At 50.4% G+C, this 17150-nt stretch overlaps 4 protein-coding genes across 4 annotated transcripts; 2 read left to right on the plus strand and 2 right to left on the minus strand.

The window, feature by feature from the left end:
* Positions 1 to 542: 542 nt before the first annotated feature.
* Positions 543 to 2009, plus strand: N7496_006770 (uncharacterized protein; the record flags this gene model as incomplete). The annotated part of the gene is made up of 2 exons (XM_056699699.1): positions 543 to 643; positions 716 to 2009. The coding sequence occupies 2 exons, from the start codon at positions 543 to 545 to the stop codon at positions 2007 to 2009; spliced, it is 1395 nt and encodes a 464-aa protein (XP_056555112.1).
* An 863-nt stretch (positions 2010 to 2872) lies between these two features.
* N7496_006771 (uncharacterized protein) lies at positions 2873 to 8393 on the minus strand (the record flags this gene model as incomplete). Its single annotated transcript, XM_056699700.1, has 4 exons — positions 2873 to 7456; positions 7519 to 7697; positions 7768 to 8091; positions 8237 to 8393. 4 exons carry the CDS (start codon positions 8391 to 8393, stop codon positions 2873 to 2875), a joined length of 5244 nt encoding a protein of 1747 aa, XP_056555113.1.
* Positions 8394 to 12269: 3876 nt separating this feature from the next.
* On the minus strand, positions 12270 to 13912 carry N7496_006772 (agmatinase; the record flags this gene model as incomplete). The annotated part of the gene is made up of 8 exons (XM_056699701.1): positions 12270 to 12357; positions 12429 to 12579; positions 12643 to 12953; positions 13009 to 13230; positions 13302 to 13385; positions 13453 to 13543; positions 13604 to 13700; positions 13778 to 13912. 8 exons carry the CDS (start codon positions 13910 to 13912, stop codon positions 12270 to 12272), a joined length of 1179 nt encoding a protein of 392 aa, XP_056555114.1.
* Positions 13913 to 14962: 1050 nt separating this feature from the next.
* N7496_006773 (uncharacterized protein) lies at positions 14963 to 17007 on the plus strand (the record flags this gene model as incomplete). The annotated part of the gene is made up of 7 exons (XM_056699702.1): positions 14963 to 15189; positions 15303 to 15616; positions 15667 to 15756; positions 15813 to 16442; positions 16492 to 16566; positions 16622 to 16749; positions 16813 to 17007. The coding sequence occupies 7 exons, from the start codon at positions 14963 to 14965 to the stop codon at positions 17005 to 17007; spliced, it is 1659 nt and encodes a 552-aa protein (XP_056555115.1).
* Between the last annotated feature and the right edge of the window lie 143 nt (positions 17008 to 17150).

A 17150-nucleotide genomic window follows, 5' to 3' on the forward strand; every position in this document is an offset into this window, starting at 1 on the left:
TTATCCATAATTATGTAGCTGTCGAACTTCTATATAGTTGTTCAAGAATACTAGCTTACGGTTCTTCATGAATTGCATATATACTTACAATGCGATTAAGTCTTGCTTAACGCATGGATCTCATAGACCTATCGCTGTGATGCCTTATTCAAGACTGACCACTCGGATCGCAGCCTGCTCCATCTACCGATGGATATAGATTGTACCGGCTTCAAGGAGCCTGCAACGTCTGAACATTCCCTGGAAGTCAATTAGCATTCGATTGGCGACCAAACTCAGGTATACAGACATTATCATCTATGGTATGCAAATATAGGAACAAAAATACAAGAAAGACAGAAATTATACTTCCATCGCCACAATCCGGGGATTCAAAGAGCGGGGCCCATCTGCCCTACCGGCTAAGTACGACGGTCTCGCTGCCGTGTATCCGGCCATACTAGCTCGGTCTTCTTTGCGGTCGCATGCTCGAGAATAAGTCATTTTTTTCTGATTTCTCCCCTTCCTACCTATGGACCACATGTAGCATCCAGGTCACTATCATGGCAGACGAAGAGGGTATTCAGACTAACGACCATGCTGCTCCTGAGCGTGCAGTGGAAGCCCTCGTCATACAAGATGAGCTACCTCCGCCAACCAAAATGTAAGATTTGCCAAGGACCATAACCACAAAGTCTTTCCACGTGCAGCGAGATGAACTAATATATCCATATAGGCGACAGTGCATGATCGTCGCAGCGGGCTTCATAGTCATGTTCATGACCTGCGCAATCATTTTCGCTTACGGTGTATACCAAGCTATCTACGAAGAAATGGCCAAACAACCACAGACGCCCTTCACGGGCACATCATCTTCAATTATCAGTTTAATCGGAACACTGTCTATCGCCGTCATGTCCATGGGCGGGCCCTTCGCCATGACCTGGGCGAAACTATACGGTCCCCAGCCGGTGATCATGTGCGGCGGCGTTGTATTCGGACTCGGTTGTATCCTCGCCAGCTTAAGCGAGTATGTCTGGCAATTCGCCTTGACACAAGGTATCCTTGTGGGCATGGGTACATGCATGGCCTACGTACCGACCATGTCTGTCGCGCCAACGTGGTTCGACAAGCGGCGAGGTCTGGCGATGGGCATCGTTATCTCTGGCTCGGCTTGTGGTGGAATGATTTGGCCCCCCGTTCTACGGGCTATTACTTCGCACATCGGATTCCGCAATGCGCTGCGTATTTCGGGTTGTCTCGTTATTCTTTTCGTTCCCATCGCGGGCTTTACTTTGCGCTGGGAGCCGAACTTCAAGGCGAAGGTTCGAGGCCAGACAGCTGGAGTTTCCAGAAAGACGGGCTGGATCAATGTTCCTCTGGTCAATTGGCGAGTGGCCAAGTCCAAGAAGTTTGTCTCGCAGGCTCTGGGTTGTTTCCTGCAGTCGTCTGGATATGCGACGCCTCTATTCTTCTACGCTGCCTTTGCGCGGTCTCTGGGATATAGTGAGACCATGGCGGATAATTTTATCACGATCAGCAACGCGGCCAACTTCGTTTCTCGAATCGTCATTGGTTACATGGCTGACAAGTATGGTCGCTTGAACGTGCTCTTCCTGACAACCGTTATGAGTTCGATTGCCGTCTTTGCCTTCTGGCTTCCTGCCACGTTTGCGAATAACGCAATCTCTGGAACTGCGGCGGATGTACTTTTCATCTTGTTCGCTATATTGTATGGCTGCTTTGGCAGTGCATACATCTCGCTCTTCCCGGCTAGTCTGATCGAGTTGTTTGGTGTTCAACATTTCACGTCGGTTAACGGGGCGTTGTATCTGATTCGAGGAATGGGTGCCTTGCTTGGAACACCTTTGACTGGACTGTTATTACCCGGACAGTCTGCCCTGTCGGCGCCTTTCAATTATGAAAGGGCGACTATTACTGTGGGCGTGTTGCTCTTCGCTGCTAGTGTAGCCACGCTTTGGGTGAGAATTGAGGGTGCAGCTGGGAAGGCTTGGACATGGAAGCTGTAAGGCCAGGAAAATTTCGGAATGCACGATTCTGTAGTAGAGAATGGAAATCCCATGGCAGATTCAACTACCACATATCCTAATCCGTGACCCTCCTTCATGACCTACCATCGAGGAGGCCTAGGATACCAAACCTCAAGAGTGTCCAAACTCCGGCTCTAACCTTAAGCTCAAGAGACCCTTGATAGTACACGCGACATAAGTTACACATGAGCTTTCGAAGGAAACAAACGCACATAGCGAGAGTAAATTCGGGACAAGTCCTCAACAAAATCCCCACCACAACTATTTAACGAAGGAACCATTTCAACACTCGCACTAGTCAATCTAGAGACATCCAACGTAAAGAAAATGTACAATTGAGAAAAATCCAGACGCGAGTTCAGAATCTACCAGTCATAAAAAAGCGAGGGTTGTCGTTGCAAACGCAAGAAGATAACCACACAAAATAGAAAAAATATGTAAAAAGAAAAAAGGGTGTGAAAAGTGGACTGTGCATCAGGAGAGTAGACACTGGTTTACTATGGCACAGGGCAGAAGGGCAAAAGAGGTATCGAAGCAATCGACGTTGAAAAGAAAAGAAGAAACCAGGTACGTGTCATAATACAGGGAATTGGGCGAGATCAGGGGGTTGTGTGTTGGAGATAGGTAGGTAGGGCAGGGGGCATAAGCGAATCGCAGATAATCGGATCAAAATGACAAAAAGGGGTAAGAAAAAAGGGTATGAAACAAGTAGAAGCAGAGAAGAAAAGTGTACATATCCAGGTGTGAGAGCGGTAATGACAGGCGTAAAGGTCAAAAACACAACACGCTTTTTGCAGGGGGCGAGTATGTGAAAGTGAGGAAATGGGGGCCGAGAGCTCGGCTTAGAAGCAGTTGAGAGTGCTCTTCTTCTTCTTTTTGTTGAGGGCGTTCATACGCTCCTCCAGCTGGGCACGAGCAGCCTCGGCTTCCTTGCGGGCACTGCGCTCCTCCTCGACAGCCTGGAGTGACAGACGAGCGGAGTTGCGCTCCTTGCGGAGTGTGGAGAGCTCGTCTTCAAGACCCCAGGCCTTCTTCTTCCAGTTCTCGCAGTCGTTCTTGACCTTGTTGCTCTGGGTCTCGAGGTCACCAAGGGCTTCTTCGAGGGTAGCAGTCAATTGCTTCTCAGCATATAGGTGCTTCTCGATGGTACGGATACGGGCTTCCTGGTCCTCAACGATCTGGGCATTGACCAGCTCCTTGCTAGCATGGCGTGAGCTGGGAGGGGACACGCTACCGGAACCGTTGGCGGCAGAAGCGATGGTTGGGAGAGGAGGAAGGGGAATGGCGGGAGGGGGAGAAGGCAAAGAAGCTGCCGATGAGCTCTTGCGAAGGTTAGAAGTGAGAGAGCTGCTGCGGTCGTGGGAAACATCGGAGGTTCCGTTCTTGAGTTGAAGCTCAAGCTGCTCGATACGCACGCGGTAGGTCTCGATGTCCCTCTCGAGAATAACGATCCTAGCCTTGGCATCCTCCAGAGCCTGGTCACGCTCCTGCTGGATGACAGAAAGACGGTTGTGGTGCTGGTCGAAGCTGTTGGTGATCTGCTCCTCAAGCTCCTCAACCAGGCGCACGCTCTTCTGCTTCTCTACAGTGATCTCTTCAACAAGAGCCTCCTTCTTCTTAACCTGCTCGTCCTTCTGGCGAAGAGTGTCCTCCAGGGTGGCAACCAAGAGAGCCAGCTCATTAACCTTGGCCTCCTGGGTGGCATTCTTCTTGTTCAATTCTTCAATATCACCGGCGGCCTCAAGCTGCTTGCGAAGATCCTCGTTGGTATCCATGAGCTCAGCGTACTTCTCAGAGAAGTGCTGTTTCTGGGCCAAGACATCTTCAATCTGGTCGGTGAGGGTCGCACTGGTAACATCGGACTGGAGGAGCGAAGAAACGGCCTTGAGCAAGTGAACCAGCTCATCGCGGGAATCAGTAATCTCCTTCTGCAGATTTGCCATCGTCTTGTCGTGTGCGGCATCCTTCTCAGCAAGGCGAGAATCTTGTTCAGCTTGAACTGCGGCTCTGGTCCGCTCCTCGAGCTCGGTAAGTTCGCGCTTGTGAGACTCCTGGAGGGAGTCCAAGTCACCCTTGTGGGAGTCAATAGCTGACCTGTGAGTGGCAATCTCCTGCTCGAGTTCGGTGATGCGAGTCATATCGACCGGTGCAGTGTCAAGCTCGGTGGCAGAAGACTTTGCAAGCAGTTGCTCCTGGAGATCCGCGTGGGACTTCTCCAACGTGGCGATCGTATCGACATGGGTGGAGATAGTGGTCTTGTGCTCTTCAATATCGCTCTTGAGGCCGTTCACAAGCTCCTGCTGCTTGACGCGCTCAGCCTCAAGGGCCTGTGCGGCAGCCTCCTTGTCGGAAGATGTGTCGCTGGTACCAGAGCGCTCTGAGCGCATGGCCTCCACAGCGACCAGGGAAGACTCCAGCTCCGCAAGAGTAGTGGCGAGCTGCTGCTCGGAGGCCTGCAGAGACTCCAGCGCAGACTGGTGCTTGCCCTTCCACTCGGTCAGTTCGCCCTCCAGAGCATCAATCTTCTTGTCCTGCTCTTCAGCGCCGGCGTCCAAAGCCTTGGCTGCGACCTCTTGGCTCTTCAACAGGGCGTTTAAGTTCTCAATCTCGGCCAGAAGCTGCTTCTCGCGAGCTTCGTGGGCTGTCCGGAGCTCCTGGATTTGGTTCTCCTGGTTGACGACTTGGTCACGAAGCTGAGTAACAAGCGCCATGTCGACAGACGAAGCACCCTGCAAGCTGGATCGCTCACGAGTAAGACCAGAAATGATAGTGGCCTTCATCTCCATCTCCTTCTTGACGCTCTGGTTCTCGGCTTCCAGGGACTGAAGACGCTCCATGCGGGAGGAAAGCTCGTGCATGGTGGCATCCAGGTTAGCCTCGAAGTGTTGGTAGACATCGGGCTTGCTGGAAAGCTCTTCGTTGGCAATAGTCCGCAGCGCGGTGAGCGAACGGTGAGCGCGGTCGACACCCGATAAGAGGTTCTGGCTGGTCATGCGGCGGATCATCTTGAAGCCAGGGGTGGAAGGAGGGCTAGGCTTGTGGCGCTGGGCCTCGGCCTCGGCCTTCAACTTCTCCACAAGGGCGAGGATCTCCTCATGCTCAGTCTGGAGCTCAGCGTACTTCTGGGTCATCCGGTCAGCATCAGCTTGGTGCTCAGCAAGCACCTTGCGCATCTTCTCGGCTTCCTCAGCGTCGGCTGAAGCAATGACAGAAGAGGCGATAGGGGTGACGGGTGTGGAGATATCGTCGTGCTTGGAGTCTTCAGAAAGCCCGCGCAAAGCAGGCGATTCCCCGGCCGAGGACAATTCCGAGGAGAGTGATTGCGAGAATGAGTGTTGTGCTCCAGACTTCAAGGTCGGAGCGGTCGCATCTTCTAAAAAAGACACGGGACGCGAGGGTTCGTTCTGAACTTGCGGGGCTGGGTGACGAGCTTCATCGAGCTTGTCCTGTTGCATTTCAGCGAGCGCCTTCAGGGCCTCCTCATACTTGGCCTCGAGCATCTCGTAGTCACTGAGAGTGTTCTCGTGGCTGAGACGAAGCTCGAAGAGTTCTTGGGTAACGGTCTCCAGCTTGTCAACGACAAACTTGGACTGTGCGGGGCTGGCAACCGGCTCTTCATACACGGCTTCAGCGCGGAGGGCCTGGAGCTGGCTGGTCACGTTCTCAAGAACCTTGAGATCCTCACCCGGTTCCTCAGTAGCCTTCTCGACCTCTTCAACAGGCTCTTCCTCCTCTTCGATAGTGGGCTCGGCCAAGCCCTCGTCGGATTCGGGAATCGCAGTTTCCGCAGCCTCGTTCAGAACATCCAAAGAGGGAGTGTGCTTGTGGTGGGAAGTTTTGACCGGGGGAGGAACATGGGAAACATCGGTGCCGTTGGTGTGCGGCTCCGCCTCCTGCTCCTCCTCCTCCTCCTCCTCCTCCTCCTTGCCGCCGTTCTGATATTGGTGACGGGTATCAAGATCATGAAGGAGGTTGTCCAGTGCACCCAGGCCTCGCTGGCGCTGAATAACATGCTCCAGCCGAATCAGCTCGCGCTGCATCAACTCCATGTCCTGATCAGACTCGGCAAGACGGTCTTCCAAGGTAGAGATGTATTCCTCGCAGCCGGTTTCGTTTTCGCGAGCACGGCTGAGCTCCTTGCGCAGCTCGGCAACGAGGGTAGCATGTCTCTCCTCTCCGGTAGACGCACCGTCCAGCTTAGATTCCAGTTCATGGAGATAAGTCTCAGTGCTGGCCTCGCGGTCCAACAGCTTTTGCAGACGCGATTGCAGCTGCGAGTTCACAGTCTCGACGTAGGTGCACTTGGTTTCACGCTCCAAGAGGGTGCTTTCCGTGGTGGCCAGGGAAGTACGAGTGTCAGACAGGGACGATTCCAAGGCCTGAATGGTCTTCTCGTACTCGACAACAACCTGTTCCACAGATTCGGCAAAGGACTTCGACCGCTGAATTCGCTCAATGGAACTCTTGCCCAAGTCATCTGGGTGAGCCTCATGTTCTCCGTTGGTCGAATCATTGGCCAGTTGTGAAATCAGCTTGGTGTGGCGCTGGCTGAGTGCATTATAGCTTTCCTGGGCATCAAGTAGCTGGTTCTGCAACTGAATCTCACGCTCGTTCTTGCGCTCGCTCCGTTCCGTAGATGCTGCATCCCGGCGCTCGGAGCCTTCTGAGTTGCGAATCTGCTGACGGAGGAAGGCAACCTCGGCCTTCAATCGATCGATCAAAGCCTGCTTATCGCTATCATCGGCAACTTGCTGGATGCGGGGCTTGCTCTGAATTGCACGGGCTCGTTGCGCGTACTGAACGGTGTTGAGGGTCTCGCTGAGATGGAATTCGGCAGGGGTGACACAGGCAATCATGTATGTAATTGCGTTGCCACCCAGGGAATCTTGCAGAAGGCGGGTGAGTTTTGAGTCACGGTAAGACACGTGAGAGCCGGATTGGCGAGACGAGAGCTGGGAGATGACCTTGCCGAGTGCAGCCAGACCAGCATTGATAGAGATACCCTCCTTAGCGCGTTCGCCGGAAGCACCGGTGTTCTTGAGACGTTCGCTACCTGCCAAATCCACGAAGTGAAGCTTGCTGTCCACAGTCACGGACTCGCCACTGGAGAAGGAATCCACTGGCATTGACATGCGCTTTTCCTTGGGGGACATTGGCTGCGCGGAAGTCTTGCGCTGGACGAGGTTCAAACTGAATACGGCGTGCGAACGGGAAGACTTGGCGTTAATGGCGGTCGAGTCGGTTTGGCGAATGGTCGAGCCGTGGTTCAGAGCTCCAATAAGGTCTTCGAACGAGTTGATGTTGACCTGGTGGAGGCCGGTCAGCAGAATGCGACCCTTGGCGTCCTCGCGAATCGTGACGGAGCTGCGGTCAGTGGCAGACACCGAGTCGGGAAGAAGCAAGTCACGAAGTTGTTCGTTATAAATCTAGACAGGAAATGTCAGCTTCCGGATGCAATGACCATGCAATGTAGCAAATCGAGGTGTACCTCAACGTAAGTGGCCTTCAATTGCCAATTCTTTTCCACGGGTGCTCGTGAAAGGCTGGAGGCCGAGCTCATGGAGTATCGTTGCGGGGTCCGAAGACCGGTTGAGCTGGAGCCGTTGCGGACGTGTTTGGGTCCATCGAGCTTCTCGAACAAGGCCTGCGCAGCGCGAGGAATGATACCTGTAATGAAAGTATACAATCAGCCAGTCGTTCCCACGACACCTCGCCTTCTTGAAGTCCGCAAACTCACCCATCGCACCAGAGTTTCCCTGCTCATTTGGCCCGGATGTACCCATTGTATATGACTTTCCCGCACCAGACTGGCCATACGCCAATATGGAAACGTTGTAGCCCTGGATGAACGAGTTGACACTGTCGTTTAAATATTCCCAAATACCATCCTGCTCCACTGTTTCGGGGAAAACGCGATCAAACACAAACAACTTGCGACCTTGGGGGACATCGACCGCAACGCTGGTTGGGCTTGTGACGTGAACCATGGACCGTTGGAATCGCTGGGGAATCAACTCGTATCCGGGATCGGTGGGCTTGAGAGGTGGTCGCACTCGGACAGCTATCGCGCCAGTCAGTTAATTGTTCCCAATTCTTCTAGTTGTGTTGCCATGATTTTTTTTTCGAGTGGTACTGCCGTCGGCCTTGCCGCCGCAGTACGCGCGCACGGCAGACGGAATCTCGGGGGAATTTGAAAGAGGACGTACCAACTTTGACTGCAGTCTTGCCATCCTCGTCGGACGCGCGACTTCCGCCATGTCGACTGCTCATGCTCATGCGACTGTTGCTGCGCGGCGTGCGCATCAGCGCGCTGATGGGCCGCGGGGCGGGTCCCGTCGGTGACGCTGGCGGTGAGACGGTCATTCTCCCCAGGAGAAACCACGCCGGGTGGGAAACAGGGGAATGTTGAACGAAGACGTCAGAAAAGATTGGGTTGTTCGTCGGCGATGCTAAGGAGTCGCGATCATCAGGAGTCACAGAGACAGGGGATTGTCTAGAATGTGGAGAGTCGCGAGAATTAGTGTCCAGAACCAGAACCCCTTAATTTTTTTGGCGGAAAGGAAAAAAAAAACACATGGACAACGAGTTGAAAATCGGTCGCACAACATCGATACCGAAGATGTCGGGAAAGAGGATGAAGGGAGACACGTACCTGGAGGGTTCAGACGGTCCTCTCTCTCACAAAGAAACAATCAATTGCCAGAAATGAAATCCCCAGTCAGGCAGGAGAGGGAGGGTAAGGAGGTGTAAAAGCACCGCGCAACGTCTGGAGAAGGCCGTGCACGGGCTAACTCCAGGTGGATTAGCTCCGATTAAGATGAAGGAGGATTCGGTGTGGTTGATGATGGGTGGTGGAGACTAAGAGACGAAGGGGACAAGTGGATTTGGGGGGGAGAGGGGGCCAGAAACAGTGGATGGAGTGGATGAATTGGGGATGGATTGGCAATTGGAGTGATTTGTCCAGAACCGAGAGAAGAGAGAGGAAAGAAGTAAAAAGGCGAGAGAGAGGGTTAGAGTTTAGGAGGAAGAGAGAGTTGTCAGTATACAAAGTTTGAGTTGGACGTGTCTTTGCGGGAGTGTTCCAATGGGAAGAGAAGTCTGGTTCAGGGGAACACTACCACATACTACGGTACTACAATCCTAACTACAGTACAGTAGTAAGTACTCCCTCTTTACTAGTACACTACAATCTATTATGAACTATCACTAGGCAACTACTGGATGGGGCTTCATCGCCGTACTACTTCCACTACTTCGGCCGCCACCTCGGTTCGCCAGAGACTACCGAACTTATTAAGCCCCCAGGTTGGAACCCCCCTACCGTCCACACTTTCAATGTTCCAGGTTCAAGGGAGGTGAGGGGGGGGGGGGGGGGGATATACATATTAATACTATGTATATACTATTTATATGTATATAATATTTCCTTGATACCAGGAGATGTATCTGCAGCTGATGCATCTCCTGGAATGTTAACGGCTCGGCCCCACGGGAGTTCCACGGTTCTTCATCAACCACGCGTCCTAGGAATCTGCCCGTCTGTACGATATACTGAGCATATGTACAGTATGTACTCCGTATACTATACGGAGTACTCGGGATATTTAATCCTCCACCAGTGGAGTCTCCCATTCCAAACCCTTTAAACGCCGTACTTTTGCCCTCCGGGCTACACGATGACAGTTGAAACAACCGATCCCCCCATCCCAGTCGTTAGACTCGAGCCACCAGGAACCAGGAACCAGTCCACCCACCAGTTCTCCAGCGTGGTTTGCGTACTCTTGTACACCGTACGGAGGAGTTCAGTGGGTTGTTTCAGATTCGTACTTTAGGTTATTACCTATCACCAACGGTGCATTGGTCCGGTCGGAGACAGTTCGGCATTCCACGCAATAATCAGAATAATACAGTACTCCGTACTGTACCGAGGATGTTCCTCCACGCTCCTCTTTCTATCCGCTCTTCGTATAGACACCCCGTCTACTCTACTACTCCCACCATTCTCACGGTACCGGGGTGCATAGCGGCTTTTTCAAATGTCGATCGCCTCGCGAAATGAAGACCAAAGGCTAGCCCAGGGACGGAGACGGGCCAGCCGACCAATCCAGTAATTCTCCCCTGATCCTGGGCGCTCCACCCGTCCAGCCCGCCGCGATCTTTCCTTTGGGCGACGGTGCCTGACAGGGAGGCTGAGACCTAACGAAACCCTAGACAAGCGTGAATTCGGCGCCATATCCAAGTAGAATCTCTAGTCGCAGTCTACCATTGACCAGGATAATACCGCAATGGCATGTTAGCCGCGTTCAATCTTAATAGGGGAGAGTCCGAGGTCTCTCCTCCTTCCCCAAATAATTTCACGTGGCCCAGCGAACAATAGCCAACACGATATTTTCATACAGCCCAAAATTGAGATCCAAATCTCGTGCATCAAACCCCCGATAAAACTTCAATCTCAATCACATCCAACTTTCCAAAATACAGCCTCCTTCGATCGCCAGTTAACTCCCTCAAATTATTAATCCAAAGAGTTCATATTTACGGTAGGGGGGACCGAGCTCACGCCCGGATGGCGCATGATCGACGCGTTTGTTATTAAACGTGGTGTGCCACGAACTCTGTTGGACGTGAAGGATCTCATCCCCATCGCCTCAATAATGATCAGTGTACATTGCATAGCCCTGCACACCCGTGATAAAATGAGGTATCCCTTGCACAACCTATCAACACTAATAAGTGGAGCGCGTCTCGGGTCGGTCTCGTGCGAGGCAAGGTTGATGCACTTTTTCTTTTGTAGGGCTTTTGAATTTGGGGGATATGAAGGATTTCTTGTTGATCGATCTTCATTCTGCTTGACTCCACCTGACTGTTCGACCGAGACCGAGACCTAGCCCATCTTTAGGCATTGCAGTTCAACTCATGTTTGCTTCGTCCAGTTCCATTTTTGATGGCATGGCTTGTAGAATAATAAAACGGGAGAGAACATTCTCGCAAAGTGAGCGTTGAATATCTAAACAATATCTTGAACCCTACAATATCCAACTCGTCCGGTATATGATACTGAGTGAAGTAGCTCAATCCCTACCCAGTTCGCATCCATCGCGTTCCATCTCAAAGGAAGAACAAACCAACTCCATCTCCACACCATCAGCCCAATCAACTACTTCACTGACTCGATCCCATTGACCCGGCTCGTACTCCCTCTGCATCTCGCCCAGGCCTATGCCGATTTTCTCCCGGAAGAGCCGGGCCCTGAGTAGCTGCATTGGCCAGGCCCACCGTTGGTTTCAGGTTTCGAGCTTGGTTCCCTCCACCCCTGGCAGGAGCACTCAATCGCCATTGCCATCTGCCATCGGGTTTCAGGGGTTAACCGTTGGCGGTCATTCAATTGCCAATGAGGATCGGCACCACGAGATAATTTGGGTCTCGATCGATTCCTATGCTAACTTAGCAAGAAGGTTGCTTACATAGGTTCGCTGGTTTGAAACAAACTTCGTGTTCGGAAGGGGCGCGGGTTTGTGACCCACCGCGACGTTTTTAATTTAGATTGTGATAACTCAATCACGTTTCTTGGCATCGCGGACATTAGAGACGGCATTCGGATTGGGTAAGTACAAGTAACTGCTTCTGAGTTGAGCACTATTAAAATACTGGATTTAAAGTGTACTCTATTTGGTAGAACCCGATTCAAAAAGACAGGAATAACTTCGATCGGTGACTGTCGTCGCTATATATTTCTGCAACCTCGATAATGCTGTGTCACCATCATCAGCAAATCGTAGAATTGAATTCCCGGGGAAATGAAAATCAGGCGGCGGCGAGGATAGTTCTTCCAGGTTTAGGAAATGATCATTACATTTTCGTCTAGAGATTTTCATCTAAAGAGCCAAGTCTGAATATAGAATTCAGACGAAAACTTCTATATAGACTATCCGGAGCAAGGGGAAGCGACCCTAATTCTCTCCAAGTGTAGGTGATTTTGAAATTCTGACATCACCGTAGTCAAACATGCGTGCTAGATTCTTGCAATAAAACACACGTACGTTAGCTCTTAATTAGAATACTCTCGTGTGTCAACTCGGATTTCTTTTATATCCTATTCAACACTACTTAATCGCCTCATCGGACATTCAACCCTACCGTAACTCGCTAACCGCCTACCACTCACGAATTCCGAAGGATTCACGCTCATAGTTTCAACCCAGATGGAACCAACCACCCAAAGCACTCTAGTCATATTCCCTACAGTTCGTGCACCCGACCCTCAACCGAGAGAGGACCCTTCTTCACCATGATGGTGAGAACCTCGTACAACACATCCGCAGCCGCCCTGCAGGCGAAATGATTAGCTTAGCCCCTGAACTGCCGACGTCTAAAGATCCAGGACGAAACAAAACTTACATTGTCGAAAGCTCCGCATTGGTATCATACGCCGGTGCAACCTCAACAATGTCGGCACCGATAAAGTTCAACCCATCGAGACCGCGAATGATCGTCCGAAGTTCGCGAGTGGACCAACCTCCAGTTTCGGGGGTACCGGTAGCCGGGGCAACTAATTATAAAGTATTAGTTGACCAAAATCTAGATTTGGGAATTCTGGTGGCAAATGACCTACAGGCAGGGTCAAGGGTGTCAATGTCGATGGACAGGTAGACGGGGTTCTCGGTGCCGACGCGATCCCGGATCTTCTTAATGATACCGTCGGTACCGATCGTGTCTATTTCTCGGGCTTCGACGATCTCAAAACCGCAGTACCCGTCGTTCTCATAGTCTGAAGGACCGGAGAGGGTTGTGCGGATACCGGCGTGGATGTTGGTGTCGTTCCTGAGCAAACCTTCCATGGCAGCGTGGTAGAAGTAAGTGCCATGATTGATGGCAGCGACCTGGCTGGGCGAGCCACCAAAGACCTTTGGTTTCCAGGTGTCACTAGCAATAGCTAGTTAGTGTCTTGATCAATTCTTCTGAAATTAAGGTTGCTTACAGGTGGCTGTCGAAGTGAATTACGGTGACAGGACCGTAGGCTTTGTTGATGCTCCGTAGCAAGGGCAAAGTAATAGTATGATCACCTCCGAGAGTGATAACGCGAGGAAGAGTCTTTCCTGCACGAGAAAGTCCTGGCTTATGGGCATCGGTAAACGGCTTGCGCATGAGAACACTGTTGTGGCCCTCTTCGATCTGTTGAATAGCCCAGGCATTGTCGTATCTATAAGAGAGAAAGGTCTGTCAGCTCTGGGTTTCTTTTTCGTACATGTGGAACTTGACGAGGCCACTTACGAGGTCACTGGAACATCACCACAGTCCAGAACCTTCAGATCGCTAACGAATGGGTTCGCCTCAAGTGGCACATTGTAGCCTCCGCTGTTGTATGATGGTTAAAACTCCAGACTAATTGATGGACCTCGGGTTCCAGAAGACTAGAACATACTAGAGATTGAGACGACGTGAGCCTTGTCTGATACCACTTGGTCCAAAGCGAGCACCGGGTCTGTACGAAGTACCCGTATCAAAGGGAGCTCCTATAGCAGTATGAGACTGAAGGATCTATGAAGACTCAATCGGAGTGACGAAGTATTCACCTAGGAAGGCAATGTCGTAACTTTCGTCCTCGCTGGAGAGACATGGGAAGTACGGAAGGCGGCCGAATGTCGAGATACCGGAGAATACCGAGTCAGCCTAGAGTTGTTGTATCAAGCCATTAGGTGCTCGTCCTCGACTTGAATTTGAGTATTTCTTTCAGCAAAGGTTCTTACCTGAGTGCCGCCATCTCCTGGTAGGGTGTTGTACCAAAGTCCTTTGTGTGGCCCAGACATTGGAGCCTGTCCATGGTCTCCATGCGCAGCTGAAAGCGCGGAGAAAAGGAGAAGGCCGAGAGTGGTAGTAATCATGATTGTATCACGGAATAACGTTTAAGATGAATGAAACGAACACCCACGGTGATGTACAGCCAATTTTGGACTGCAGTGAGCTGTAGTGCTTGGACTATATATGCAGAATACTACGATGAACCCCAGATTCTGCTTTAACTACTATGCATAAGTACTTGCTCTCTACGAGTTTTGTTCAGAGTTACGTTATCGTACCTGGCATTGCCCTGTCTCCCCTCTTTACCCATATTGAGCAACTGATCTGAAAGCTAGATCAGCATAGTTTCACCTAAACTCCCAATTGCTTGGCCAAAGATTTATTCATGGAATTGAATCACTATCTACTGAATCCTATCCTCGCTATCTTACTTCCCAATCGGGATAACAAGCTGGACAGCACATGCGGGGTTCGCGGCTTGGGTATGTAAGCCCTTATGCACGGCCACATGGAGTTAAAGATTAAATGGAAAAAGAAAATAAGTCCAAAGTCCAAAAAGGGAAGGCCGGGGGAGAGGGAAAATCTCTATCAATATGGGGAGAAAAAGATAAGCGTCTATTTTGGGTTGGTCTTTGACGTGGCTTATCGCGGGGTCGTCATTGGCGATCTCTGATGGATCTGTCCGAGAAAGGCGTCAGCATGTAGATCGCAGCCCCGCGGAGGACACCAAGCTTTACACAATTCATTACTTCTCGTTGATAAAACAGAAGAACCGGGAAGAATTGAATGATTCTCGGACAGGCTAGAACTTTGATTCAGCCATGCATTTGTTCCCCTAGATTACTTTTCTCCGTTTCATTCGCTCTTAACTCGAGATGTGTGAATACTCCAGGATTAGACGTTAGTTCACTGATAAGACTATGCCGGGGTATAGAGGCTCCTCCAACTATATGAGAATTGGAGCTTATATGCGATTGGGGTAGATATATACTCAGTATTCCATATTAGAGAAATTGGATTTGGTAACTTCATCGAGGCACGCTTTTGAACCTCTTGATTTCACAAGGCTAGGCATTGCCGAACCTACACCCCTTAAGTTTGGTCTTTGAACAACAATTGAGAAAGCGTGAAATATGAGCGCAGAAAAAGAGATAGAAAAAACGTCCCAAAGCGATGGCCTCGGCCTCTCTTCTGAGCAAATCCAGACCTCGATCGAGAAAGGTGATACTCACCTCGTCTGCAATGCAGGGGGCTCGGCAGATGGGACCAAAGCCCATCCACAACCGACCAATGACCCATTAGATCCATTAAATTGGTCGACTATGCAAAAACATGTTATACTAGCAATTGTGATGCTCAAGTGAGTTTTTCAAATAGTGTTGTTCATGGGACATTTTACGCGCTAGACGTGTCGTGCAGCCTAGAACAGGAGAGGCCTTGAACATCGGCTAACGCTGAAGATATTACTTTCAGATACTTTCTCTTCACGTATCTTACAACAACGACGGTACCTTCTTTCACCGAGATTCAAGATCAGTTTCAGATCAGTTATTCGCAAGTGAATTGGACTGTCGCCGTACCCGCCCTCGGTCTATCCGTTGGTCCTCTTATGTGGTCTTCTCTGAGTGACATATATGGTCGTCGACTTATCTTCCTGATTGGAACTACTATTGCTTTGGTATCAACAATTGGAGCAGCTGTCGCTGATAGCTACTCTGGATACATGGCTGCCCGGTTCTTCCAGGGATTTGGTGTCAGTCCTGCCTCAACTGTTGGCATGGCTGTTGGTGAGTTCTCTTGGCACCCGTTTAGTGGTCATTTGATAATTTTCTGGTAGTGAATGATTTATTCTTTGACTATGAACGAGGACAGAAGCTTGGGCTGTGGGTGTTGGCGATAGATTCTGGACTTCTGCTTGGGCCGACCCGTAGGTTCCTCCACCTTGCTCGCCAGGGGACCATACTAACAGACTCAATTTGCTAGTGGGTGGTTTTATGGATCTAGTAAGCTCCGCATGGATTAACTGGTTCAATGCAATTCTGTTTGCCGTTCTCTTGGTACTGGAGCTGTTCTTCATGCCCGAGACGCTTTATCCTCGACAAAAAATGCTGCTTTACCAAAGCAGTACTGTTACCAATAGCACCACCCCCATCGCTATCGAAAAACAGGAAACCAAGGGACCAGAGCCACCTGCACGCGAGATGCTCTCTGGAGAGTTCCATTTAGACTTGCACCGGACAAAAAATCTAGCTTTTGTTAACCTACGACCGATCCCTGGAATGCGGCACCCTAAGCCCTGGGACTCTATTACTCGCTTTTTCATCACTTTCAAGTTCCCCACCATCTCCATCGCAGTGATCGGATATTGTTTCCTTTGGTATTGGTGGGTTCTATCAGTTATTACCATGGTGCCAGCCGCATATGCGAACTATACACCGCTTATACAAGGGCTGTTGTTCCTTGGCTTGCTCTTGGGTACTATAGTCTCAGAGATCTTCTGTTCTGGGCGACTGAGCGATTATATTGTTGAGAAGTTGGCAAAAAAGCGAGACAACGTTCGCGTTGCAGAAATGCGGTTATGGCTGGCCTACCCCGCGATCTTGGTTACAGCAGGTAGGTTTGGCGAAAAAAGCCCTTTTGCAAGACTTGACTAATCGTGTAGTTGGCTCAATTTTGTGGGGCATCAGCATTGATAAAAATTACCACTGGGTGGTTGGACAGGTTGCTTTCTTCCTCTGTAAGAGATAACTTGACCCGCGGTATTTTGGTTGCGAAAACTGACGACGAAACAGTTGCCGCAGGAATACAAATCGGCAACACTGTGACCAGCAGTTATATTGTCGACAACTATCCTTTACAATCGACGAGTGTCATTACATTTTATGCCGTATTCCTCAATTTAAGTGCATTTATTAATCCGGTGAGTCAATGTAGCCAAAAAAAAATCAAGGTGCCTACAGTTTGCTGACTATGACATGGCTAGTTTTTCATTGCGTCTTGGCAAGCCTCGGTTGGCTGGACTTGGACATTCACCGCGCAAGGATTGATAGTTCTATTTGGAGGAGCTGTGCTCTTTGGAGTCCTACACAGATATGGGGGGCTCATGAGAAGTAAGGTACCGCAGCCATCCTGGGTTAATCCTGAATATGATATAGTCGTGGAAGTCGAAGCCGAATAATTAATGACAATCTGAGAGATTTTGTGCAGAGCACACAGTCTGCTCTCAATTAACTGATTTCATTGAAGCTCCAATGTTTTTTGAATGGCATTCAACAGGATTTAGTAACGAAAAGAGCTGGCTACAGAATTAGGTTCAGGAAT

This window comes from Penicillium cataractarum (assembly GCF_028827025.1).
Source record: "Penicillium cataractarum strain IBT 29864 chromosome Unknown utg000005l, whole genome shotgun sequence".
Lineage (NCBI taxonomy): Eukaryota > Fungi > Ascomycota > Eurotiomycetes > Eurotiales > Aspergillaceae > Penicillium > Penicillium cataractarum.